Raw genomic sequence first — 27,269 nt, 5'->3', positions numbered from 1 at the left:
TATGAATGGTGGCAGGGGCCGTGCTGATCTAGTCAGTAGGGTGTTTGACCCGGGTTCGATAGGAATTTTTCCGGCCTTTTCCCTGCATGAAGCACACTCAGCCACAATAAATGGGTTTTGGAGGCAACCCTTGAGAGGAAAAGTAGGTCGGAGCATGCCACTTCAAAATTACCGAGATGGACAATATGTGGTGCCTCCAGGCACGTAGCCAGAAAAGGGCTAAGGGGCTGAAGCCGCCGCACCCACAAAATCCTACAAATATCTAATTTAAATGTTATTTTTATTGTTAACGTAAATAAAGTTATAACCACAGTAAAAACTGCATTACATCAAAAAACGTTTAGTGTATAATAGAGAAACCAGGTTACATTTTTATATTCTTTCTATCAATTAATCCAAAGAATAAATGGATCCACAGCTTCCAAAACTTATAGTTTTCTTTGTGAAAATTCAAAGAGTAAAATTTATCACCAACTGTTAAAACCATCTTTAGAACGATTGTGTAAAAGTCAATAACAAAATACAATAACTATGATATTCAGTACACTAAATGTACAAAATTTAAGAAAAATAATGGACAGCAAATGTGTTAGTTATTCACTGATATGGTGGATGGAGTAGCAAAGTCTCTCCATTTATGTAATAATAACAATAAATTTGGAGTGAAATTGGTATATTTTAATAACTTATATTGTTATTATTGAAAAATAACAATAATTATTATTGTTAATATTATTTGTGCTAATCAAGTTTTATTTATGACCTGACACCTTCTACATATATTTCTGACGATGCCCTTGCTGATAAGGGATGAGCCCCCCCCCCCCCCGATATAAAATTCTGGCTGCGGCCCTACCCTTCACATCTCCTAAGGGAGATTTCACACCTAAGCATCAGGTGACATGCAACACGAGAGTTTCACACCGAAGCTACACTTGTTTCTGTGTTCAGTTCGCATGGTGCCGTCATCCGATGATGATACAGATATAATTGCACTAATCAGTTTATTAGTCGCCAGAAGAAAAAGTTAGAAGAGACATTGCTATACGTGATGCATATCATGTAAAATTTGTGCAACTCATGGAAACTTGGGAGAGTCATGTTGTCCATTAGAAAACCGAGAAATCATTGACAATGACCATAAGCTAGACTTTCCAGTCTAGATAACGCAAGGACTTAACGCTAGAGCAGTGGTTCTCAACCTTCGTGAAACCATGGTCCAATAAATTATTTACTTGAAAGTCAATTCCCGGATCGCAAGAATTTTCCAACTTAATAACTTTCCAGGATTTAAAAATTTTATTTATGAATTAAAATGCACCATTGAAATTAAATATTGATATGTGAAATCTGCCATGATCATAAAGGGTAGTAATAGTTCGAGTACGTGTAGGCATGTAATTAATTAATCCCGGGTTCGATACCTGGTGGAGGCACATAGTTGTGCGGATCACACTTGAAATTGTAGGTCCAGTCCGAAATTGGCTTTGGAAATTATGTGTGAATCCTACATGAATTTTTCTTCGTAGGCATGAAAAATGGCAACGTTTATTAATTCAAATACGTTTGAGCTTATACATATTTATTAATGCCCTGAGTCAAGTTTTTAACAGTTTAGTTGTTTTTTTTTTTTGTCGAGAAAGGAAAAGAAAGGAAAGCTGCATGGAAAATAAAATCCAATTCTCTCAATCCGATTGCTTTGCAGACGATACCCAGTTATATTTCTCAGGTAATTACGCTTCGTTGGAACATAAGCTTCAGTCACTAAATTCTGACTTGAACATCGTCAGTAAATGGTGTATATCTAAATGTAAATCTAACGGTCTGAAAATAAATCCAGAAAAATCCACTTTCATAATCATTGGTTCTAATTATTCAACTTCATTAATTAAAAATAATAAGATTGAGCTCAAAATAAACAATTTGCCCATTGTCAGGAATAAGACTGCTAGAAATCTTGGTCTGGTTTTTGATAAAATTTTTGATTGGACAGAACATGTAAAGACGCAATGTAGGGAAGCTTATGGAATCTGAATCGTTTCCATGACTTCCTTCCTGCGGAATGCAAGCTAAGACTCATCCAAGCATTAATCTACCCATTGTTCGACTATTGTGATAATGTTTACAGCCCTCAACTCTCGCAAAATCTCAGTAAAAAAAATACAAATGGTGCAAAATGCATGCTTCCAATACATTTTTCAAGCAAAAAGATCCCATCATATTCTTTCACTTTTAAATAATAATCAGGTTCTTACCATGGCAAACACAAGGAATTTGCACTATCTCTGTTTCATACGCTGCATACTGACACATTACCTGTTTGAGAAGATTCATTCCCATAGGGAAATCCATCAGTATGTTACCCGTAAGCAGAACAACTTCGATTTACCCCATCATTCTACCACGGACTACAATTTATCATTTTTCTCCTCTTCGGTTCCCAAAGCATGGAATGCATTGCCTGCGAACATCGCTAGTGTAAACAATCCATTAAATGTCAAAGGTAAAGTAAAAGATCTGCTGTTAATGGAACAATGGCAGAGTCGGGGCACATACTGAAGGTATCAAGTCACTCACTATATGGAATTGTATTATCACTACTATTATCTTTTGTATTTCTAGTTACACTTTTCTCTCTGTATGCAACTAATTCCTATGTATTTTTTTCTTTTTTTTAATCTGTGTATTATTTTATATTTAGCATACTGCTCCATAGGCAGTTTATATCATCTTCTATGTATTATCATATTGACAAGCGTTAAGTGGCAGAGCAGCCATTGGGTGGAACCTTGCCCACTTAATAAAGAAATAAGTAAAGAAAGAAAACAATCTACCTGACAGACTGAAGATTATTGCAAGATATTTTGAATTTGATTGGAAAATTTCAATTTGAAATTCTTACACAATTAACAATTTGTAATATATTTGTATATTATGTAACATTTGTGACTTGTGTTAGTAGATATATTTTGAGTCTTCAGTATGTGAAATGGCAAATGTAAACTCCGCACCTTAAATTAAATGTTGTAAATATCGTAGTGTACCTCACATTTTCTGAGTTACCTTGGCCTTCGTAGAAGGCAGGATATACAAAGAATGCGTTTACGGCAGCAATATACATTTCAAGTATCATGAGTTGTAAAAAGGAAGTAGGGGGAGAAAAGAGCAGGGAGAGAGCAAAGATTGGAGGTGAGAGGAGTGGAGACTCGGTGTTTGGCTTGGAAGGGAAGAGGAACATTTACCACATACAGTTTAATTTAATTGAATTAAAAATTTTGGATAAATTGGAATCGCACAGACCCTGTAAATGGTTTATACAGGGTGTTACTAAAGTTCGTTTCCAATGCTTAGGAGGTGATTCTACAACTGAAAATAAACACAAAAGTTCATGTGACGAAATACCGAAAACGGCACCCATTCGGAGTTATTGAAGTGGGAAAATTATGTTTACAAGGAAATAGTGGCACAACGGCCAACCATATGACTGCGGCGAAGGGCGTTCCACGAAGAAATGCGGCATGGTCTATTCAAAAAAGCACATGGCAGTTGTGTGAAGTTGATGCGCAAGGGATTCCCCAAATAAAGCAAATGGGTCTGTTGAAGTCATGGGGGTAGGGAAGGGTTTAGCGAGATGTGTTATCCACGGAAAGTGATATGTGGAGACTGACAACTAAGAAGAAAGTAAATATCCATAGTGGACATCACCATTACGTAGAAAAACAAAGATGGTGGTTGTGCTGCACTACGTTGAATATGTGCCAACATGTTCACTGTGTGCAGAGTGGAGGTGCCGAGGGAACCACATCACAGACGATGTTCAAACTGTCTGTCATTAACTTCCACGCAGAGATGACAACACCGTATCAACGATTGTCTAGTGCAAGCAAACAACCCTGCGGTGTCTGCTATCGTCGCTGTGGTGACATTAATGCGTGCAATGAGATCCTTGGCTGACATGACAGGTGTTTCGTATACGAGACATTTCATCTCTCCGCATAGAAAGAAGTCCAGGGGAGTGATGTCTGGCGATCTTGCTGGCGAAGGGCATAGTCAGGATAGTCTTGATACCAGTATGCGCGCTATAGCCAGTGCCCACAACACCTCCCGTGTTAATGATTGGCGCATCTTATCCGAAGAGGGATGTACCCTTCCAAACTCCAAAAGGCATAAGACCTTTTGCCCCAGGACTTTGACCCATGTGTGGTGTTTTGCCAATGGTTTTTGCATTAGATGAAAACTATCCAAAATTTTGTGAACAGGGTGTTGTGGACCGATGCAACAATGTTCACCAAAACGGGCATGTTCAATAGTAAAAACAGTTACGTTTGGGATTTTGCAAATCCACATGCAATTCTCATGGCACACCATCAGCACAGGTTTGCAGTTAATGTGTGGTGTGGGAAAGTGCATGACCATTTGATTAGGCTATACATTTTCCCTGTTCGCTTGTGTGGTGGTACATATCATGCATTTCTTCATGATGTTTTGCCTGAACTGTTGGAGGACGTGCCCTTGGCACTGAGGCAAGTACTATGGTTCCAACACGATGGTGTACCACCACATTTCGACAAAAATGTGCGTCACTTCCTCAATGGCTTGTTCCACAATCGGTGTATTGGTAGGGGTGGGCCTGTGCCATGGCCAGCAAGATCGCCGGACATCACTCCCCTGGACTTCTTTCTATGGGGAGAGATGAAATGCCTCATATACGAATCATGTAGAATCACCTCCGAAGCATTGGAAATGAACTTTAGTAACACCCTGTATATTTGTGTCTATGTGTATGTGGGTGGTGAAGTAGAGAAACATCTGCTTGTACCTTTATTTTTTGGAAAGTTTGTCTTGAAAAACGGGAATTATACTTGAATTTTATTATGGGTCTAGAGTGGCCACCCTGTTTTATCTCCACATGCTGTTTCTGATTTGTACCTGATTTCCATGGGCACATGATTTTTGCTTTCTTCTATTTAACAATGTAAATAATTTGTTTCGATTGGTAAGGCACTGTGATGTTACATTGTTTACGTAGTCTTTATATTTTGTTCCTAGGTAAATATTTAGAGTGACGTCAAATGCTATAGAAGGTTTGATGTGTATGCACACTGGGGCTGTTTCCACAGATTCCAGGCTTCCTTTTTGTTTCTTAACACCACTATGAAAAAACACCGAATATATTGTTGGTTTCAGTTTCCTGGTCGGCACGAAGTCATTAATCACGGCATGTAGGACGTCCACAAACATCTCTGCTGATTTGTCGACATCATCATCCTGCACCAGACACCAAGGGTAGAAATGAAGCGCTCGGCGAGTGTTGTCCCATGGTGCATTCCGCCACAGGCTGCTTTAGTGGCTGAGACTTCTCCACGGGGATCAGGTACACAAGGACATCTCATGATTGATAGTCCTATGGTACAATGTTTCTTCCAGGGTTATTTCTGGATCATGCAGTGTTGCCAGAATGTAGTCTTAAGTTACTATCACCATGTCTCTTATGCATATTGAATAGCTTCAAACCAATACCATTCACAAATGTGTCAATGAACTATTGGTCAGCCGGGCAGTTTGTAGTACCAGACGTGGAAGTGTTCCAATTGGTTATTCTGTACCAGTATTGATTTTCAATTGTTTACTTTATTTAAATAATAAATATCATCATAATGATAGGAATACCTATGCTAAAGTGATAAGTGATAATGAATACTCAGATTCTATAATGTTAAAATTTCATCTTCATAAACTTAATAATTTCTGTGAAATTAAAGCATCTTGAACATGGACATAGAAGTAAGAAGGTCAGTTGACTACAGCTGTTAACTAGGGGCATCTTCCAAGAACAATTAGAAAATTTACAGGTAAAGTTATCACAGCCAATTGATTTTTGTACACTAATGATAGAAAATGAAGGGAAGTCCAAATGAATCAATTGAAAAAAACAAAACAACTTAAGGTCTGGATTATCCTGGAGTCTATTGAAGTAGCAACTACAATACAGAAAAGCCTGGTAAATTTAAGAGATTCTGCAGATATTATTCCTGTGAAATTCCATAATTCTACCCTTGTGAATGAACTAAGTAACCGTACAAAATTTTGATGAAGAGGAGATTGGAGCAACACCTAAATGTAACTTCGAAGTTCTTGTTCAGTATAGTCACATGCATACAGGATGGAAATACTTGTTGTAAGTTTTACTATTTACCACAATTCAATAGTGAGCTTCCATGCCCAGCAAACAAGATAATAATGGAGAGCAACTATGCCCCATCTAAACAATTGCATGTTTGTAATCAAACAATCTTACATTAACAGTATATAAAAGCAAAAGTTTGGATGTTGTTGCTTTCGAAAGATACAGCACTCCAAACTTACTCCCATTTCAGTTTTCATGAAAAATGGAGGGTATGACCTTGAAATTCAACATTTTCTACAGAGAGGATATTTTCTCAGGGTCTCAAAATCGCACATTATTCATGTTTCATTAAACATACCTGTTTAAGTTCAATGAGTTAACTTCTATTTTTGAGCTGCCTTTAGGTGTATTTTCACTGCCCTTGAAGCCCTGGCTGCTGTGTTCAAGTGGCAAATGCAAATAAAAGTTTAATTTCTCCTATATCGTAGCATGATGTCGCGCACGGGATAGAGTCACGCTGGGACGTAGATCACTGAAATGAGGTATGAACTTCAAATTTAGGACTCGCTGAACCACCTCTACCCTCAGTGGTACAGATGAAGGAGATTGGGAGCTGTAGTCGGTTGAAGGCAACCCACCCCTCACTCTGTTTTCTCAACCCTCAGCAACCGGCCCCCATCGCGGAGTGGTTAGCACATTGCGCTACAACACCAAGTGTACCAGGTTCAAATCCTGGCCTGGGCATGGATGTTTGTGAGTGTCCATTCATCAATTTCATTCACTCATCCCCATCATTGCAAATTAGCCAAAAGTGGAACAAGAAGCAAAGTAAAATAAAACATATCAATCAATCAACTCTCAGCTGCTGTTGTTGGCAATGATTGACAGGGAAGTTGGCACCCTGGAGACTGTGATGGGATGCACCAGAGATTGCTGATTTGACGCAGATGGTGATGGAAGGTGGCAGGAGAATCGGCAGCTTATTGCATTACGCGTTCTCCTGACTTGGGCTGGCTTCTTGCTCTGTTGTGAGCCCGGAACTGCTGCAGTAGAACCGTGGACTGGATGCTGCCTTGGGAAGTTGTGATCTCTTGGGGGGGTTCTTGTCAGCTACGTCGATGCTCTCGAAGGCGTTGTCTGTTGATTTTCCATCTCCAGAGGGTTTTTATAATTCAGATTTTACTCATGATGAGGTGGACTTCGAACCTCCACCTGTTCATCTGGGATATCCCTCGATTGGTTGACTTGGTGTTTTAATTTCACTTTATGCACAGTAAGGCTAATTGTGACTGGGCCTACAGATTAAAGTGGAATCTAAACCACTATGTGCCTCCACTGGGTATAGAACCCAGAGCCCCTTGATTACAAGATGACGACTAGGTGGAAAGTTAACATGGAGGTGCACTCACTGCCTGCAATGACCATAGCCTAGGTGTCTGTGCAGAACCGAGTGGAAATTTCTTATCACTCGACTCTGCATCCGGAGGAAGTTGGGGTGAATGAGCATTTAGCTGGCAAGCTTCATCATTTTAATGAATGGAGATCTTGAATATTATCCTCCCAATTTCTTCGTCATTATTCCAGCAAAGATGTATCCACTGAGAGTGGTTACCAAACAGAGTAGCGATAGCCATTAAGAGTATATTTGTAAAAATATTGTGGAAAGTTACATTAAGTGAAAAAAATAAAAACCTGTATTTGTATAATTGGTTTAAAAAAAAAAGAGAAAAAATGAAGCCATCTGGACATCTGGTCACTGCAATGGTCCATGTTTTTTTCGGTTTGAGTTGATATCTTAAGTCCACTTGATGCACAGTAAGGCTAATCGGGAGTGGACCGACGGTTTAAAGTGGGATTCAAACCACTGTGCCATGTGCCTCCACCAGGTAACGAACCCGGGGATGATGCTACCACAATGGTCCATGGGAACGTAGGAATGAGTAGAATCATTGGGACAGCTGGGATGGGTTGAAAATGTGTTGAGTTGCTGGCACTGGCTTGATGATCAACTGAAACTCAAAATTTTTACTTAAGTTACTTATCATAGAGTACTGTATTGTGTACAAATTTCAGATTTTTAAACAACTGCCCACCAGAGATATTTAACCCTGAACTTGAATTTTTTTTAACAAAAAGTACATGTTTATGACCCTGTAGAAAAAATGGATTAAAGTCTGAAGCTTCAAATAAGTTTGGCACACACTATTGGTACACAGGTACTTGCACAAAAAAATTCAAGTGTCAAACAAACTGCCCTCCCCCTAAAAAAAATGTCTGAAAATGTTATTTTGAGTGATTAAAATACAGAATTTTGACCTTACAATTTATTATGAAGGAATAATATTTAGAAAACTACATAGAAATATAATTGTAGCCTATAATGTGCTTAACATCACACATTTTGTCTCATTGTCGTAGGACTTACCAGAGCTGAGATAAAAAAGTTGCCGCTGATGCTTACGAATGGAGAAAATGATGCACGCCATGATAAACAAATGCCCGTCATCTTCAAGTCGGTGATAGTAAAAATAAAAACAGTGGTTCTGAACTGTCAACACATGAGGCTCAAACCACACAAAAAATAAACTTTTTTAAAAATGGTCAAGCAACCATGTTGTATGACTTCATATGGATTGACCCAATTGTCAAATTATTCAAGGTCAAAATTCACAGAAATTGCTGTTTCTGAGCTTGTTTAGCTATACTAAATGTGCAATACCTCTGCTCCTATTTGGCCTAGGAAGTTTATAATAAATAAAGTTTATTGTGCAGGGAATCGAATGAGCTTTCCAATATGTAACAAGCCTACCTTTGGATAAAAATAAAATTTTGACCTTGAAAATCTCAAAACATGTCATCATCAATAAAATAAATACTTAAATTTTATTTATAAAGAAATTTATTACCAAAAGAAAGCTTAAATATTAAATGTTTATTTGTGGAAAAAGAGTATTGGACAAATGGTGACCGTTCATGTTGTCTCATTCAATTTTTCTTGAACTAAAGTTTTCGATCACTTGCCGAAGCAATGCACGAGGAATAGCATTGATTTCATCTGTAATTCCTTGCTTCAATTCTCTCAAATTTTGTGGCATTGGGGTGTATACCTTACTCTTAAGGTAACCCCATAAGAAAAAATCTGCTGGTGCAAATCAGGACATCTCGGTGGCCAGTTAATGTCTCCTCTGTGACTGATGACCCTTTATTGAAATAACTGATGAAGAGAATTCAGTGATTCACTGGTGACATGACAAGTGGAAAAACGTGTTTCTGTTGTAGCCATCATGGTTCTGAATTTCAGTAAGTTAAAAAGGTCCTAATCATTTGGCAGTAGTGCTCAGAAGTTACAGTTACGATTGGCAAGGATACTCACTAACAAACTGGCGCACACGGTCAACGTTTCTGTTCGATCTTGATGACCTTAGACGTCCCAGCGGGTTACTCGTCATAGTGCTTCCAGTGTTTTCAAACTTTCTCACCCAATATTTAATTAAATTTGCCTTGGGACGTCTCACATTCTGGCAGGTTAAAATGATGCCAGTACAAACGATGCACAACAATATAAGAATCATAATTTTTATAAACGCACAAACACAAAAAGTACGTTGCTACCCTGTAAAGTGCTCCATGGCAACTAAATATTAAGAATGTTGCCAAGCGTTCGCAATCTATCTCATTTCTCCATAATGTGGGAATTGCCCCAGAGGGCAGATTCAAAAACAAAAATATTTCTGAGATACGCCTTATTTGGCATACCATACCACATACTCTTGAACATTAAAAAATAAAATTGGAACTGCAATGGCATCAAGAGATACAAAATAATATGTATAACTATGTGAGTGAAAAAGGCCTCATTACAATGCACTAGGGTGAGTTAAAAGTCCATTAACACCCCTATAAAATGTAAAGAATGTAAAGGAGTTATACCAGATACAATAGGTCATGATAAAAACATGTTAGTCTCAGAGAGAACCATAATTATGTGTGCCAAGCAGAGGTCCGGTATATTGTTGGCCATTCAACTCAAACCTTTTCAGTTGAAAGGGGGTGATGTGACATATCAGGCTAGAATTTCATGAGCACCTTGTTGAAAACATTTTTAGAACCGTCTTTTCCCTTTCCTGACCATAATTTTGCACCTTAAAATCCGTTCCCAACTACTAAAGATAGAGAAATGATTTTATTACAGTCAATGAAATCAGATCAATGCTCTCTATCGGTTTATAGGATAATTTTCATGCCAAGTTACAGTAGAAACCACCCTAACAATACAAAATTGAATCCAATTGTGCACGATTGTAGTTGTTGCCATGAAAAATTACTATGATAAGTTCTGAATCAAAATAGATAGGTAAACATTTCATATTGCATGTAAAAATGTTTTATCGTTCAATACAACTGGTTTGCGAGTGTGCTTTGCCAAAACATTTTAAGGGTGAAGGGTCATGCCATTGACAAAATTGAACAGTCAATATATTAGAAACGAATACCGTGGAGATTCAGTCAGTAGGGTGTCTGACTGCCATGCACGAGACCTGTATTCAATTCCCGGAGTGGTAATTTAAGCATTTGAGGTTGTAATTTTTCCAGCAACTTCCCTCCATAAAGGGGCTCAAAATGGGTACCTGAGAGAACCCCTCCCCTGGGGGAACATAAAGGCATCCGAAGCATAATGCTTATCATATCACCTCAATGGTTGGGATCTTGAATGTGTGAAGCCCTTACCTCCACTGCCTTGAACCCACTATGAGCCTCTATGGCTTGTTGAAATGTATAGAGGAAGGCTTTACCTTTTGCAACAAAAGTTATTATCATTATTAATATACATATATTTCAGAAAAGACTTCTACCTGACCCAACAGCTAAGTGATTATCCAGTTCATCTGTCATTATACAGTTAATCTGTTTGTTATTAACATTAACACACCTTGCTCAAGAAACATCTCCAAGCTTAGAGGAACTTTTAGTTCAAAAATGTCTGATTTCTGGGCAGGAGGTGGGGCTCATTTTTCAAACTTTGCTGCAAACTTATGAAACCATTTATTATTTGGATTAAGTTGTGGAATATGATAAAATGAAGTTCTGACATGGGTCATGTACTTTACACTCATTTTATTAACATTTTAAAAAAAAATTAAATACTAATTAGCTAAGCTACTTAAAAATATTAAGCTATATGTTTTTCATTAATTTTCAAATGAACGATGCCAATATCTGGGAAGGTAGACTGTGCAGTTCGAACCTCTCTCACAACATCTACATGGTGTGTCTACTAAGTTTGAGGATTGACTTTATAAAAAGTATTTGTGTGAAAAGAAAATCACTTTTATTGTTCAGTCTTTCTACTGTGCACACTGATTCGCATAGTCATACAACTTCTGGATGCCTCTGTAGATGTCCTTGGCAATGGTGTTCAATGTACTCATCATGGCTTTGTAGATATCTGAAATCAAAGTCAAAATTATACAGTCCCTTACATGTAATTTTTTAACACATGTATTTGGTTGCAAAAATAAAAAATCACAGGGATATCAATATTGATCCACAAAATATCAGAGCATAACAGAAATTGCTTGATTCATGCAATATCACAACAACAACAGTAATTTTAAGACATAAGAAATTCTTATATTTAATTGATCTTGGGAAGATTTTAACTCACAAGTGATTTCCTATAAATTTTCATAATTATCTACTAAGAAGTGCACGAATCTGTTTAAGATAAAAAAAATATTAAAGTTCAAGCAGCATTTATAGAATGAATTGAGTTGAGCTGAGTTGGTGTTTTAAGTCCACTTTGCGCAAAGTAAGGCTAATCGGGACTGGACCTACAGTTTAAAGTGGAATCCGAACCACTATGTGCTTCCACCAGGTATTGAACCCAGGACTTCTTGATTACAAGGTGATGACGCTACCACTGCACCATCGGGAGGCCCATTTATAGAAGGAAAAGATTTCACGAGGTGAATAATAGGCTCAAGTAGTTACAAGTATATTAAGGTCCTTATGTACACTATTGGATAACTTATGTGTAGCTGATGTAGGCTATGTTATCCATACTTATGTAATTTCCTCTGGTCATAATAAAATTTTGTGGTCAAAGTTATTTTAGTGGTAATATTTCTAATAGTGTAAGGTTTTGATTGTTGACAAATCTCGTGTGCACAAACTCAGTTCATACTTTATGATTACTGTAATACTTGAATACTTCATAAGCCTCAAGTGGCTAAATCATAACGTGCACACGTGTTATTTTATATGTAGTTGGTTTTGCTTTTCTTAAATTTAACTTCCGGTAAGAGTAAGATAACACTTGTTTATTCCGAACAATATTTGTTCAAGACTTTTCTATATAATACTATTGCTTGATAGTTGTCATTATTTTTAATTTTCACATTTATTTACACATATAGAATTAGAACTCAATGAGTTATGATATTTTCTTGTGTTCATGGTTGTTGACTTATGTTTATTCATAAATTATAACAAACATTTAACAATACCACAGTCTTATGCATGGGTAGAAGTAATGTAGATGTTCCTAGTCTCATCAAGAAAACACTACGTATGATGCAAACACCAATTTTTAAGGTGGCAGAGAAGTGCATTGAATTTAAAAATATTTTCATTTGGGTAATATGTGTCAATTCTTTTGTTGGTAGTAGATATTTGGTAATTTCATTTACCTGGTCTCGTACTTTAAGTATATTTCTATTTGATATATGAACTGGTCATGCATACAAGCCTTAATATATGCAAAGATCAATGCATATGCATAAAAAAGCATGGTCTTTCAAGGTACACTAACTACTAAAGAAAATATACATATATAATATAGTTATTTATTTAAGTTTGGAAAAATACTTATATACATATGCATGTTTGCATACATATATAGATATTGACACATAATGGTACTGAAGTTACAGAAATTTGACATGCAGTTTGTGAGAAGTTGAATTTAAAAAAGCAATTGAATATTTTCTGTTGTATGTAGAATAGGTACGTGATAATTCATTATTTGGCAACTTGGTCATTGGGCCTGGGTATCATCCCAAGCTGAGTGCCAGTATGACCATCATTTTCAATGAGCTCATAGATTGACAATATCTAACAGGATATTTGGTATGCTTAAAGTCAAAATTATAGTCTCTGACATTTAATTTTTTTACACGTGTACAGGGTGTCCAGGCTAGAGGTATACAAAAATACATACATTTTAGAATCTGTACAGTTTACTAACTTTTTTTCCCGGTTTTGTAGAAAGTAACTTAGAAAGTCTCTATGTATGATGGTACACTTTTGTTCACAAAAAGTGGCACCATGTTTGAGTTGCAGTCCATCTTTGTGACCGGAAGTACAGCTGAAGTAAGTGTTAGGAAAGCAGCAGTGTTGCTTACTATCAATCAATTTAACCATATGCAGGGAATTTTGTGTCTCTCAGACTCAAAGAAAAGGGCTAATGGAAAGATTGCAGCGTAAATATTAACTGGATCTTCCACGTTTACAATCAAAATAATGTAAATTCAATGTTCGTGACGAAGTAGCTATCACAATTCGTTAGAATGCGAGGGCCCTGGGTTCGAATTTGGCCTGAGCTTGGGTGTTCATCATGGTCGCGAGTAGCCAAAAATGGAAGAAAAGCAACACTAAATAACGAAACGGAAAAAAACGCAAACAAGAATAAGCAAGACAGAAATAGTGCTGTTGCAATTCCTGAAAATTATGCAAAAGAAAAAAAAATCTTTCGAAAATAGTGTTATCCTAGTCCAGGAGAAGGCTTGAAGAATAAATAAACTCTTTCCCCATACACTTTGCAAACAGAATCACAAAGTTGGCACTGAATATGCAATGGGAAAAATAATAGAAATCTGAAAGGAAGAAGAGTTTTTCACAGCCAGGGGGGCACATGAGAAGAGGTACCCCCACATCAGTCATCCAGGCTATTCAAAAAATAAGTCAGTGGTTGTCCTCTCATTTAACTTTAACAGTAAATGGAATTATTGTAAAATAAAAATTGTCAGGCTTTACTTGTTTTACGCGTGCACATTGGTTTCGTAATGGAGCACAAAAATAGGATTGTGACTTTCGTAAAATTCTTACCGAATGAATGAATTGAATGTCTCCGTAAATTCCAGAATAATGACTCTGCATTTTGAAATCAATAGCTTAAAATAAAAAAAAAATATATGTGCTGTTGGTTAATGAGATTCATTGTCACATAGCAGAATCTGCTATATTGACAGAAACTAGAGAACGGTTATCATTTAGGGTTGCAAACACTAACCTTCCGCTAAAGCACGATTTCCCAAAGTCTTCATTAATTTTCATGTACAAGCTTCACTTGTATTTTGTCAACAATGTGTACAGTTTTTGAACCTTATCTCATGAAGTGTATTGCTTTCAAATTAATGTAATTAGCGAGAAGCGACATCAAAATTTTGAGCTGGACAGGAAAAGATGCAATCGTATGGATAAATTACTCAAATAGTTTGGTTTCTTCACTGTGGCTTGTGGACATGTCTGTTAAAGGCCAGCTTTGTAAGCTGAAATCCTAGGTTCGAGTCCCCGTGTCTCCAAAATATTTTTTCTTACCAAATGGGTGCTACATAATGTATTTTATTCTCATCACACCAATTGCAGCCTGAAACTTTATTGTTTGCATGCCAATAAGAAAATATGTATTGAAGCTATTACTTGTTCAGAGAACATGACTGTTACTCGAGACTACTTGAAATTGAATTTTTTTAGTTGCTGCTAACCCTCGATATTTACAAGTGCTAAAATTGAAAACTGTTGTGTGATAAAACACACCGTTAATATTCTCAAGAAGGAAACCACTCAAATTAAGTGAGTAAATTGTGAGGAACATCAGCAGATGTATTTTAAGATGTTCGTCATTCACGTGTCACTCTTCTCGTTTTATACATAGAGATATTTACAAGTGACCCACTCGAGGAATGCTCGCACCTTAAGAGTAATTTTCAGATGGGATAGAAAAAAGCCTGGTCCAAATTGTAAAGTCAAGACGTGCACAGATTGTAGATGTTATCAAAAAAACACAAAAAAAACAGAATTAATCAATAACTACAATTATTTACCTAAACATCACTCATATGGCACTTAGAATACAGATGTAAAATATGTATTTTGGATGATTAGATGTTTGAATTCTTCTTCTTATATTATACGTATTATACCGGGTGTTCCGTACAAATCTCCCTAATTTCAATTATTTACTGTGAACGAAGTACGATGAATTGTGAAATGACTATAACACCAAATGAAAGGCCAGATCTTCAAGTTTTGTTTTCATAACTTGAAGTTGTCCGTTTGCTCACTACGCAGCACCACTGTTGCATAAATTAAAATGGCAACTCTTCAACAACGTGCACAGGCAGTGGTGTGGTATTCTGAGACAAAATCTGTGATTGCAACGCAACGAAATTTCAGACGAGTGTGCGGAGGAGTTGCACCTGATGCTAAATCAATTAGGCTGCGGTTTAGTAAGTTTCTAACAACCGGCAGTGTGCTAAAACAATCTGGTGGAGCTCGGCGTCGTGTGTCAGAGGAAAAGGTAGAAGACATTCGAGCGGGGTTTTAGAGAAGCCCAAGTAAATGCATCCGCCAGGCATCTAGGCAATTAAATGTGACTCCAACAACAATGCAGAGTTCTGCACAAGCAGCTTCGGTTGTATCTGTATAGAGTGCAGATTGTGCAACAATTGAAGCCAGATGAAAAGCAGCGTCGCATAGAATTTGGTATGGAAACCCCGCTCGAATTTCTTCCACCTTTTCCTCTGACACACGACGGCGAGCTCCACCAGATTGTTTTAGCACACTGCCGGTTGTTAGAAACTTACTAAACCACAGCCTAATTGATTTAGCATCAGGTGCAACTGCTCCATACACTCGTCTGAAATTTCGTTGCGTTGCAATCACAGATTTTGTCTCAGCATACCACACCACTGCCTGCGCACGTTGTTGAACAGTCGCCATTTCTATTTATGCGACTGTGGCGCTGCATAGTGAGCAAACGGACAACTTTAAGTTATGAAAACAAAACTTCAAGATCTGGCCTTTCATTTGGTGTTATAGTCATTTCACAATTCATCGTACTTCGTTCACAGTAATTAATTGAAATTAGGGAGATTTGAACGGAACACTCTGTACTACTGCTTTTGAGGTGCAATTTGAGCAAAACAGCTGAATCTGGACTGCATTCTAATATTAATAGCATTACAACCATTGCAGTATAGAGAGATGAAAGGGACAAATATGTCGTTTCCATTCACATTGTACTACGCAGGTAACGTCTGGGGTAACTTATCATATGAATTGGTTTTAAGTAAATTTGACGTTACATTCCATGAAATGTTAGTTTCCTTGTTATGAACTATCTGAATAAAAGCTTCCTCTTGTCTGTTAGCAGGAGCTCATTTAGACTGCCAAGGTCAAATATTCACCATGTTCGAGTAACATAAGCACCAGTGACGTAGTCATGTGAACTTGTCAATCCAGCTGTTTCTTCTCTGCGACTGAGAAGCAAAAACAATTCATTTTGCTTATTTTGCTTTGGTATAAATTAACAAACTGCAAGGATCGCGAGTTCGAACCCTGTCAGGATCAGATTTTTTTCTTCTCTTTATTTATGAGGTAAACAGTGAAGTGTATCAAGATTCAAAAGAAGATTTTGATATTTCGGTTTGGCCATCGATGTATAATATGTCATTTTGAAAACTGCCAACATTCAGATGTTAAAGCATGTGGTGCTAATGGGAAACCTATATTTCTGTGCTTTTAGAGGTTACATACAGAAGGAAAAATTATACATTTATTTTTTAAAAAACTTGATTTTCACAGGGTCAGGTGGCAAAGTGATTTTTTTTTTTTCAAAACGTGTCAAAAATTTGTGGATACATCACACTCACACTTCAATTATACTCGGGACGGAACTTAAAGTTGCAAGCGAGAACTGAACCACTATGTGCCTGCCATCTGCTATCAAACCCACAGCCACTCTATTACAAGTGGACTAATTTACAACACAACATACGAAAGTATCACTCTTATGTCACGAAATTTACGATTTCTAATTCAGCTTACGATTAAGCTGGAGAACTATAAAATGAACTGTCCTTACCAGCATTTGAGGTGTTATTAGTGCAACTACTTAAACCCTGTCTCAAATAACCCAAATCGTAAACTTTCCTCTTGTATGCAACATCTTTAATGATTTGAACCTAGCCAGCTATATCATGTACAGCACTTTAAGCTGTGCACATCTGCACGAGGAGCAGAAACACTGCCAAGGTTGGTAACCCATCTTACTGAGAGTTGTTCTCATGCCGTTTCTGCTCATGCATGGCTCAACAGCACAATTAATCGTACTGACCACTGAAATCTTGGATCGCTGGTCTATCGATTGAGCACCATTATGAGACAATATAAGAAGTAGTTTTCATATTATCAGCAGTTATTTTTGTATCCCTCTAGCTCGGACACCCTCTATTTGGTTGTAAAAATAAAAAAAAAAAAATCACAGGAATATCAATATTGATAGAAAAAATATCAGAACATAACAGTAATTGCTTGATTCATCCAGTACCATAAAATTCGTAACTTTAAGACATAATAAATTCTTATTCTTAATTGACCGTGGAAAGATTTTGATGCACGGGTGATTTTGTATCAATTTTAATTAATTTTTGACTAATTATTAAATTGTTCTGAAGTCTGTTGGTATTTTGATAATGCAGACATGTTAATTTCGTTTTGATTTTAACTCTAATTTGATTTTGGCAGTGGTAAGTCTGCAATCTCTCATAGAGTGTAAAAATGGTAAAGTTAAATTCCTGCAGGAGAAAAATACTATCTTATTTTCATTTTCGATTTGAATATTAAAAACCTATATAAATTCATATAAAAATTAATTATTTGTTTTGTTGTACTACTAAAAGATTTGTTTCATTTATGTATAAGAATTTTAATTTTTGTATTTCGCACTAGAGGGTTTTAAACAACGAAGGTTTGGTCGTTGTAGCTTTTCATTTACATGCCCAGTAATGTTTCGCAATTGAAATTTAATTTATCTGGAGTTTGACAAGTGTTGACTTCAAACAACCTAAAATGAAAAGTCCTTGGACGATTTGTTTAGTCTTGAAGAAATATTGTAAAATATTAAGAGTTCCTTGTAGGCTCCTAATAATTATACTGCAATTTTATGGTCTACATGCAACTACTTCTGAAAATCATGCTTGGTGTATTTCTGCTCCTCATCCAATTCCAAACACCTTAGTTAAATCAAGCACTTGATCAATGGACCAAAGAAGAAATGTCAAGAAGCAAAGATGATCCAGGAACTCACATAGAATATGGACATATTGTCTACTCAAACTACTCCACTTTCTCAAGTTTCACAGAAACAAGTAGTTTGGAAAGTGGTAAAAAAAAAGGGGGGCAAGAAAAATATGAATGGAATTCCTGAAACACAAGACTAATTTGGAAAAAGGAAATTAAAAATATGAAAGAAAGTTGAAAATACCAAAAGTTATTGCAAAAATTACAAAGTTCAGACCGCAAATCCATTTCATATCATGCTACCCCAAAGAAGGAAGTGATGACTTTGGTAGAAACAAATAACACTGAAGAAACTGAAAAAAAGACTATTGTTTGGTGAAGTCATCAGACAAGATAATGAAACGTTTCCAAAAAGAAGGTTACACAAAGAAGAAAGCAGCTAAACTGCAAGCATTAACATGAAAAATGTTAAGGAAGATAAATACCTTGAGATGGAGCTTTCACTTCGAAGAAAACTTTTACGATCAAAAAGAAATAAAGTTCACATCTACTTTTTACCAAGGAAAAGGTTAGGTACAGAAAAAGTTTGGTTTCCACTCCAAGGACTTCAAAATTCACTTTATGGAGATGAAAGTCCACTCTGTGAACAAGTCAATATTACAAATTTTAATTTTCCAATTAACTAGGAGCAAATTATCTTGGCCAAGGTCAGCATTTGATTACGTTCTTGAAGAACAATATTTCATTATTTTTACAAATTTTAATTTTTCTCTAATTCATCTCTTTGTTCATTTCAAGAATGACCCCATATAATTAAGGACCAAAGTCACAGGGTTTTGTTGGGAGTTGAATATATATATTTTTAAAATTGTATTACAGTACATAATATATAAAGCCAATATATTCACACTTTGGCAAAAGTTAAGAAATAGACACAACATCCATTAATCTGTGATGCAAAATAAACATATATCTAAAGTCTGTATCTTCCAAAGGTGCTTGTGTAAAGTAGGTTAATGAAACTTTTGTGTTAATAATTACATTAGCTGTATTTTGTATTAACAGCATACAGTCAACTCTCGATACAACGACCTTTCACGGTTCTCGGGAAAAGGGTCGTTATTTCGAAGGGGTCGTTATTGGAATGTGAACCAATTTTTAGCTTCAACGGAGCTGAAACGGACACAAAGGTTCGTAGGAGACAGTAACACAATTTATCCTGCATAGTTATACAACCTGTAATGCACAGGAGGCGTGTCGTGAGAAGGAAAATAGACACGAAAACGTTTAAAAAGACAAAAGGATTTTAAATAATGTTATTTTCTTTTAATTGTGCACAGTCGTTGCTCTTCCCCAAAATTCTTACAATTCAAGTTCATGAGAAACCCGTTTGCAATGAGATCTACGAAAAGGAAAACAATCGTTTATTGCAAGCGAAACTCGAAGAATCTTGACACCAGTTACGCTGACGCCAGCAAAAGTCAGGAGATAATCGGGCAGAATGAATGTTGGATTTTATACGGGTCTACTAGAGCATTGTACAGGATTAAATGGTAAGATAAAATCTCTTGGGAGACACAACACAACCTTTCTTGGCACCAGGCCAAAAAAAAAGCGGGGCTGTAAATTTCGTTCTGATTCGGCTGTGTAAAATACATCGTCAAAAAAAGTCGCTTCTTCTTTGCTTCAACCAACTTCATATTCATCCCCCTCCCCCATTCAAGTGATCAGGGCAAACTATTCCCTGACTTGCATCGAAATCCTGCCTGAAAAAGGAAACACGTTGGTACATATGCTTTTTTTTTTTTTTTTGTCTGTCCCTGCCAATTCCCCTAAGGTTATGTACTATTATATTTCAGTTATGTAGATCACACTTTAAACTGCATACAGGTATCCAGTGTCAATTAGTTCAACAGCATAAACTGAACTCTAAACAACTTTTTTGACACTTTCGGAAGTTCATTTTTTCCACGCAAAATTTATTTGTGATCGATTTCATCACTGGTCTGGAAGTGTCGTCTTCTCTTGCTGCGGGCGGCATGGTTCCTTCTTCCGTGAAAGGCAGAAAGTAAAAGGCTCGCATCAACTAGCATCGCCATGAACACAAGGGGAAGAAGATGGAACCACCCCCCTGCAAGATAAGAGTTATGGTCTCTTTTTTTTTTTTTTTTCTTTCAGAAAGCTGGAGAAGAGCGAAAGAAACTGGCTTGTCTTTTAACTCCTCGCTTTGTGTATGGTGTTCGAATTTCGTAATCATCAAAGCAAAACAGTCTTGTGAAGCTGCAGATTCAAAACAATGCCGTTTTTCTTCTGGATGAGTCATTGTGATTCTTCTGGATGAGTCATTGTGATTATTACCGTAGTTGATAAGGCAAGCGATGTTTGTTTGCCACCTAGACAAAACACTGGCGCCGGGCAATAGCAGTCTGGCTGAAAAGGAAGGCAGGGGGAAACAGGTGGTTGAACGAGTTTTAAAGGACATCGCACTGCACGTGTTGAAGAAGAGAAGTCTTATCAGTAAAGTGCTAATTTTCGAAGCAAGCTGCAGAAGGGGGGGGGGGAGGAAGGGTGGATCGAACACTGCTTAACGCATTCCCATGCAATCAATGAACACACGAGCAATGTTTCAGACGCAGAACTTGAATAAAAACCAGTGCGTGCCTTATACTGTATACGCATAAATACGGTATATATGTAGTACTCTTTTTCTCTGTGTATCAAATTTTACCTTTTTCAAACATTTTCACTAAGTGAGCAAACTTGGAGTCTGCAATTATTGCAGTTGCTACGAAAATCAAAAGCAACATAATCGTCCAATAAGTCAGTCCAGATGATACCTTTAATGGAGGCCATGGAAGCATAATTCTTCCTCCTTACATGTATATATTTTTACCATGTCAAAAGTCGCATTAACAAAAAAATAATTAAATATTGCTAGATAGTGAAACGGACAAAAAACACATAATTTTATAAACATAGAACATCAATAAGTCTACTCACCATTGGCAATATTCAGGCTTATTTTCAACAGGTGGTTGAACGAGTTTTAAAGGACATCGCACTGCACGTGTTGAAGAAGAGAAGTCTTATCAGTAAAGTGCTAATTTTCGAAGCAAGCTGCAGAAGGGGGGGGGGGGAGGGTGGATCGAGCACTGCTTAACGCATTCCCATGCAATCAATGAACACACGAGCAATGTTTCAGACGCAGAACTTGAATAAAAACCAGCGCATGCCTTATACTGTATACGCATAAATACGGTATATATGTAGTACTCTTTTTCTCTGTGTATCAAATTTTACCTTTTTCAAACATTTTCACTAAGTGAGCAAACTTGGAGTCTGCAATTATTGCAGTTGCTACGAAAATCAAAAGCAACATAATCGTCCAATAAGTCAGTCCAGATGATACCTTTAATGGAGGCCATGGAAGCATAATTCTTCCTCCTTACATGTATATATTTTTACCATGTCAAAAGTCGCATTAACAAAAAAATAATTAAATATTGCTAGATAGTGAAACGGACAAAAAACACGTAATTTTATAAACATAGAACATCAATAAGTCTACTCACCATTGGCAATATTCAGGCTTATTTTCATCAATTGTCAGTTTGTCCTTGATCAAATTCACTGGCCCCGCCCCCCCCCCCACACACACACACTGATTCCCCCCACACACACACTGATTCCCCCTCCCCACTACTTTCTGAAGAAGTCCATTATCGATGTTTGTTTCTTCTTAGACTGTTCTGCAAAGTCTTTCACTTTGTAAAAGTGAGACCACATCTCTTCACTGGCGCCCCTGTGTTTCAGTATCCGTTCATACACATCCCCCGCTTTGAGAATGTCTTTGATGGTGGGGACATCTTCAGGCTCTTCAATTTCTTCCTCCCCCTTCATCGCTAGATTCCTGCTGCCCTCTGACTATATCCGCATCATCGAGGGTGCCCCAGACAGCAATGTCATTGTCCGCTGTTATGTACTGCTCGTACGTGCAGCCTGGGGCCAAACTCTGCCAAGTTTCTTCGTTGCACGGACGAGAGAAAGTCGGGGGGACATATGCAGGCGCTGTCGATTGGGCAGGCTGGGGCTCCGCATCCACTGGCGGCAGGCTGTCTGAATCTTTGGCGGCAGCGGAAGGCACACCGACGGCAGGTTCTTTGTCGACTCGTGGGACAAAGTGGGCGTGTCGGAAACAGTTTGTAATAACTTCAGGCCTCACAGCCCTCCAACTGGCGATGATTCCTCCCATGGCCCTGAACACGTCCCACTTCTTGACTTCCTGGCCCATGTCAAGTTTCCACACCATACCCCACACAAGCATCTCACGGTACTTCACCTTCACTTGTTGGATTATCCCCTGGTCCAGAGGCTGAAGCACGCTGGTGGTGTTCTTTGGTAAGAAAACCAGCTCGATGTTCCGGAGATTGTCGAGAGAAGGAAGTGCAGGGCACGACTTTCCTGTTTGCCGCACCCATCCTCGAGTCGAAACCTCTAAGCCACCTCGTAAAAACCCCCGAGGTCATCCATGCCTTCTTATTAAAGTCATAATCACAAGGCAGGATGTTGCCCTTGAAACCTCGGGGTTTCTTGAACTTTCCGATCACGAGGGGCTTCATTTTATCGCTGCCGTCCATGTTGCAGCACAGAAGGACGGTGAGATGCTCTTTACTCCTCTTCGCACCCTTGCACTTATCTCCTTTCACGGCAAGAGTGCGATCTGGCATCAGATTGTAGAATATCCCCAGCTCGTCAGCGTTATACACATCTTGGGGCGGATAGCGGTTGAGGATGTTTTGTACCATCGGCAGCCACTCACTCACAGATTTCGGATCGACCGATGCACTTTCGCCGACGACTTTGTGGCTGGATATTCCGTGACGCACTTTGAAACGCTCCAACCACCCACTTGAACATTTAAAGTTATCTATCCCCAACTTCAGGGCAAAGTCGTCGGCCTTCTTCTGCATCATGGGTCCATTTATAGGTACATTTTGAGCTCTATGCTGGCCAAACCACTCCAGCATTGCCTTTTCCAGGTTTGCATGCGCCGCGCCTTTCAAATTTTTCGATTTAACGTTGTGACCTTCCTTCTGCACTGCGTTCACGATTTCATCTCTCATTTTGAGAATCGTGAAAAGCGTCGACTTCGGAATACCATGCTGCCACGCAATCTCTGTCTTTGTGATTTTCTTTTCGTCCACTTCCTGGATGATCTCGTACTTCTTGATAAGCATCAAGAATGTCCTCTTTCCACTCATTTTGCCGAAATCACAAATCCGTAATAAATAGCGTGGGTCGTCAAAAATCGTTCACAAAATCAAATCCAAAAATACAAACAAATCGAAATATAAAAAAGCGCAAGTCGTCAAAATAGCTGTAATCAAAACCAAGAGAAATCCAAAATCGTAATCCAAAACACAATGCACAAATCCAAGACGTAATAGCACAAGCACAAAGAGAGGGTAGCGTATCCAAGAGCAAGCGAAATCACAATGGCAAAACAAGCCTGGCGCGTAAGTCGCGACCGTCGCTGAGCTTGGAGGAGGGGATGACAGAGGTCAATTGCTATTGGATATCACTCAAGCGTGGTGTGGTGGTGTCTATTTTTAGATCAGGCCCACTTGCGACCCGCAGAGCGCTCGTGAAGGGAATTGCAACACAGCAAATAAAATGAGTGCAAGAAACGTATTTTTCGGCCGATTTCCTTGAATTTTTCACTTTTTTTTTTTTCACGGTTCCCGGGAAAAGGGTCGTTACTTTGAGAGGGTCGTTAAATCCGGGGTCTTAGAATCGAGAGTTGACTGTATTCTAGTTCATCAGATGTACTTTATTAGGATGCGTGATCAATTAGATGATTTTCCCTGATATTTACATGAGATTTTAATTTTTTTCCAAATTCCCTGAGATTTTCAGGTTTCCAGGTGTGTTGGCATTCTCCATTTGCACATTGAGACTCCGTTTAACAGCAAAATCTTTGTTTCAAATTGAACAAACAAAAGGCTTCTCCTTAGTATGAACTCTCATATGCCTTATAAGATTGTGCTTATGGGCAAAATCTTTGTTGCAAATTGAACAATTAAAAAGGTTTCTCCTTGGTGTGAAGCCTCATACGTGCATTGAGACTACCTTTAGTGGTAAAATTTTTGTTGCAAATTGAACAATTGAAAGGCTTCTCTTTGGTGTGAAACCTCATATGTGCGTGCATTGAGACTCCCTTTAATGGTAAATTCTTTGTTGCAAATTGAACAAAGAAAAGGCTACTCCTTATTATGAACTCTCACATGCCTAATAAGAATGTGTTTACTGGTAAAACCTTTGTTGCAAATTGAACAATTGAAAGGCTTCTCCTTGGTGTGAAGCCTCATATGTACATTGAGACTCCCTTTAAGGACAAAATTTTTGTTGCAAATTGAACAATTGAAAGGCTTTTCATTGGTGTGAAACCCTATATGTACATTAAGATACCCTTTTTGAGAAAAACGTTTATTGCAAATTGAACAAAGGAAAGGCTTCTCCTTGGTATGAACTCTCACATGTACAATGAGATTGTGTTTACTAGCAAAACCTTTGTTGCAAATTGAACAATTGAAAGGCTTCTCCTTGAAAGGCTTCTCCTTGGTGTGAAGCCTCATATGTACATTGAGTAGCCCTTTAAGGACAAAATTTTTGTTGCAAATTGAACAATTGAAAGGCTTTTCATTGGTGTGAAACCCCAAATGTACATTAAGATTCCCTTTTCGTGAAAAACTTTTATTGCAAATTGAACAAAGGAAAGGCTTCTCCTTGGTATGAACTCTCGCATGCATTATGAGATTGTGTTTACTGGCAAAACCTTTGTTGCAAATTGAACAATTGAAAGGCTTCTCCTTGGTGTGAAGCCTCATATGTACATTGAGATTCCCTTTAACAACAAAATCTTTGTTGCAAATTGAACAATTGAAAGGCTTCTCTTTGGTGTGAACTCTCGCATGCACAATGAGATTGTGTTTAGTGGCAAAATCTTTGTTGCAAGTTGAGCAATTAAAAGGCTTCTCCTTGGTGTGAAGTCTCATATGTACATTGAGACTCCCTTTAAGGACAAAATTTTTGTTGCAAATTGAACATTTGAAAGGCTTTTCATTGGTGTGAAACCCTATATGTACATTAAGATACCCTTTTTGAGAAAAACGTTTATTGCAAATTGAACAAAGGAAAGGCTTCTCCTTGGTATGAACTCTCACATGCACAATGAGATTGTGTTTACTAGCAAAACCTTTGTTGCAAATTGAACAATTGAAAGGCTTCGCCTTGAAAGGCTTCTCCTTGGTGTGAAGCCTCATATGTACATTGAGATTCCCTTTAACAACAAAATCTTTGTTGCAAATTGAACAATTGAAAGGCTTCTCTTTGGTGTGAAACCTCATATGTTCATGAAGATACCATTTTTGAGAAAAACTTTTATTGCAAATTGAACAAAGGAAAGGCTTCTCCTTGGTATGAACTCTCGCATGCACAATGAGATTGTGTTTAGTGGCAAAATATTTGTTGCAAATTGAGCAATTAAAACACTTCTCCTTGGTGTGAAGTCTCATATGTACATTGAGACTTCCTTTAAGGGTAAAATATTTTTTGCAAATTAAACAATTGAAAGGCTTATCTTTGGTGAGAACTCTTGTATGGGCTATGGAACCACTTTTGTAAGAGAAAACTTTGTTGCAGATGGGACTTGCATATTGCTTCCTCCTGTTATCATTTTTGTTTTGGTCACTACATGCTCTGGTTTGAAGGGATTTTGATGAAGTTTCAGTCTCAAATTTTCCTTTCCCATTTTTATTTTTATGTTCTGTGTTATCTTCTGGCTGCTCTTGTTCACCTAACTCTCCTGTAGATACCAGCAAATGTGCAACTGACTTTGGGAGTTCTTGAATCTCTCCTTCCACGTACTTCTTGTTCAAGTATCTGAAAAAATAGAATAACACACAAATGTAGTGTCACTTCCTAAGCAGGTGACGTATTTTATATGTATATCATTGAAGACAAAGGATAGTAGAATATACTGTTAATGAGGATATACTCATAGAAATGTAAATATGTTATTGATTCAACAAAAAATATTAATATATTTTTCCTTCCACTTAGACCAATGTTTTTAAGAGCAATAAAAAAATGTGACATTCCTTGCAATGCATTTGCTGTACTTATTGTCAATAGTTCACTTTAGAGAAAAGTAAAATTAGACATCAACAGTACCAAGCAAGTAGAATAGGTGTGTCTGCCCATCACGATCCGACCTTATATGTATATATACATCCTCTGACAATAAAGTTTGGTGAATGATCCTGAATATCGAAAGTAGACGAATTCTTAATGAAACCTGCATCACCCCGTCGGAAGAAGGCCAAGGAGGAAAAATTGTTGTTCCCTTCAGCAGGAATTCCTTGTGGATCATGCCATCACTGTCAAAGAAAGTGATAAGAATCGTCTTGATGCGTGATTTTACACCTTGACCTTCTTCTGACTGGGTGATGCAGGAGAACGCCATTCCATGCTTTGGCATTTTGTTTCAGGGTCCTACCTCACACACCAGCTCTCATCCTCTGTAGCAATGCATTGCAAGAAATTTGAATCTGAATCCTCCAGATTTATTTCTCTTCCCACGCCTCAAAATCGCTTTGAAACGTCAGAGATTTGAGGATATTCCGGACATCCAACGGAACGTGACGAGGGTCTTGAACACCATCCCGAAAGAAGACTTTTCTAAAAGTTTCCAGGACATGTACAGCCGTTCTCAATGGTGCATAGCCATGGGAGGGGACTACTTCGAAGGACAGTAAGGTAGGTTTCATTAAGAATTCGT

At 37.7% G+C, this 27,269-nt stretch overlaps 1 protein-coding gene across 6 annotated transcripts in view; it reads right to left on the bottom strand.

Moving 5' to 3' along the window:
• Window positions 1–24,688: 24,688 nt before the first annotated feature.
• LOC146004621 (uncharacterized) overlaps window positions 24,689–27,269 on the bottom strand; it is a 113,675-nt gene continuing 111,094 nt past the window's right edge. For all 6 annotated transcript variants that reach the window (XM_083143501.1, XM_083143503.1, XM_083143506.1 and 3 more), the window contains one exon: window positions 24,689–26,371. In XM_083143501.1, the coding sequence (XP_082999627.1) occupies window positions 24,691–26,371 (1,681 nt within the window). In that variant the 3' untranslated portion in view covers window positions 24,689–24,690. The remainder of the gene's footprint in view (window positions 26,372–27,269) is intronic.

Source organism: Lepisma saccharinum, chromosome 22 (genome assembly GCF_977018435.1).
Source record: "Lepisma saccharinum chromosome 22, izLepSacc3.1, whole genome shotgun sequence".
NCBI lineage: Eukaryota > Metazoa > Arthropoda > Insecta > Zygentoma > Lepismatidae > Lepisma > Lepisma saccharinum.
This window is presented reverse-complemented; position numbering and strand designations above follow the sequence as displayed.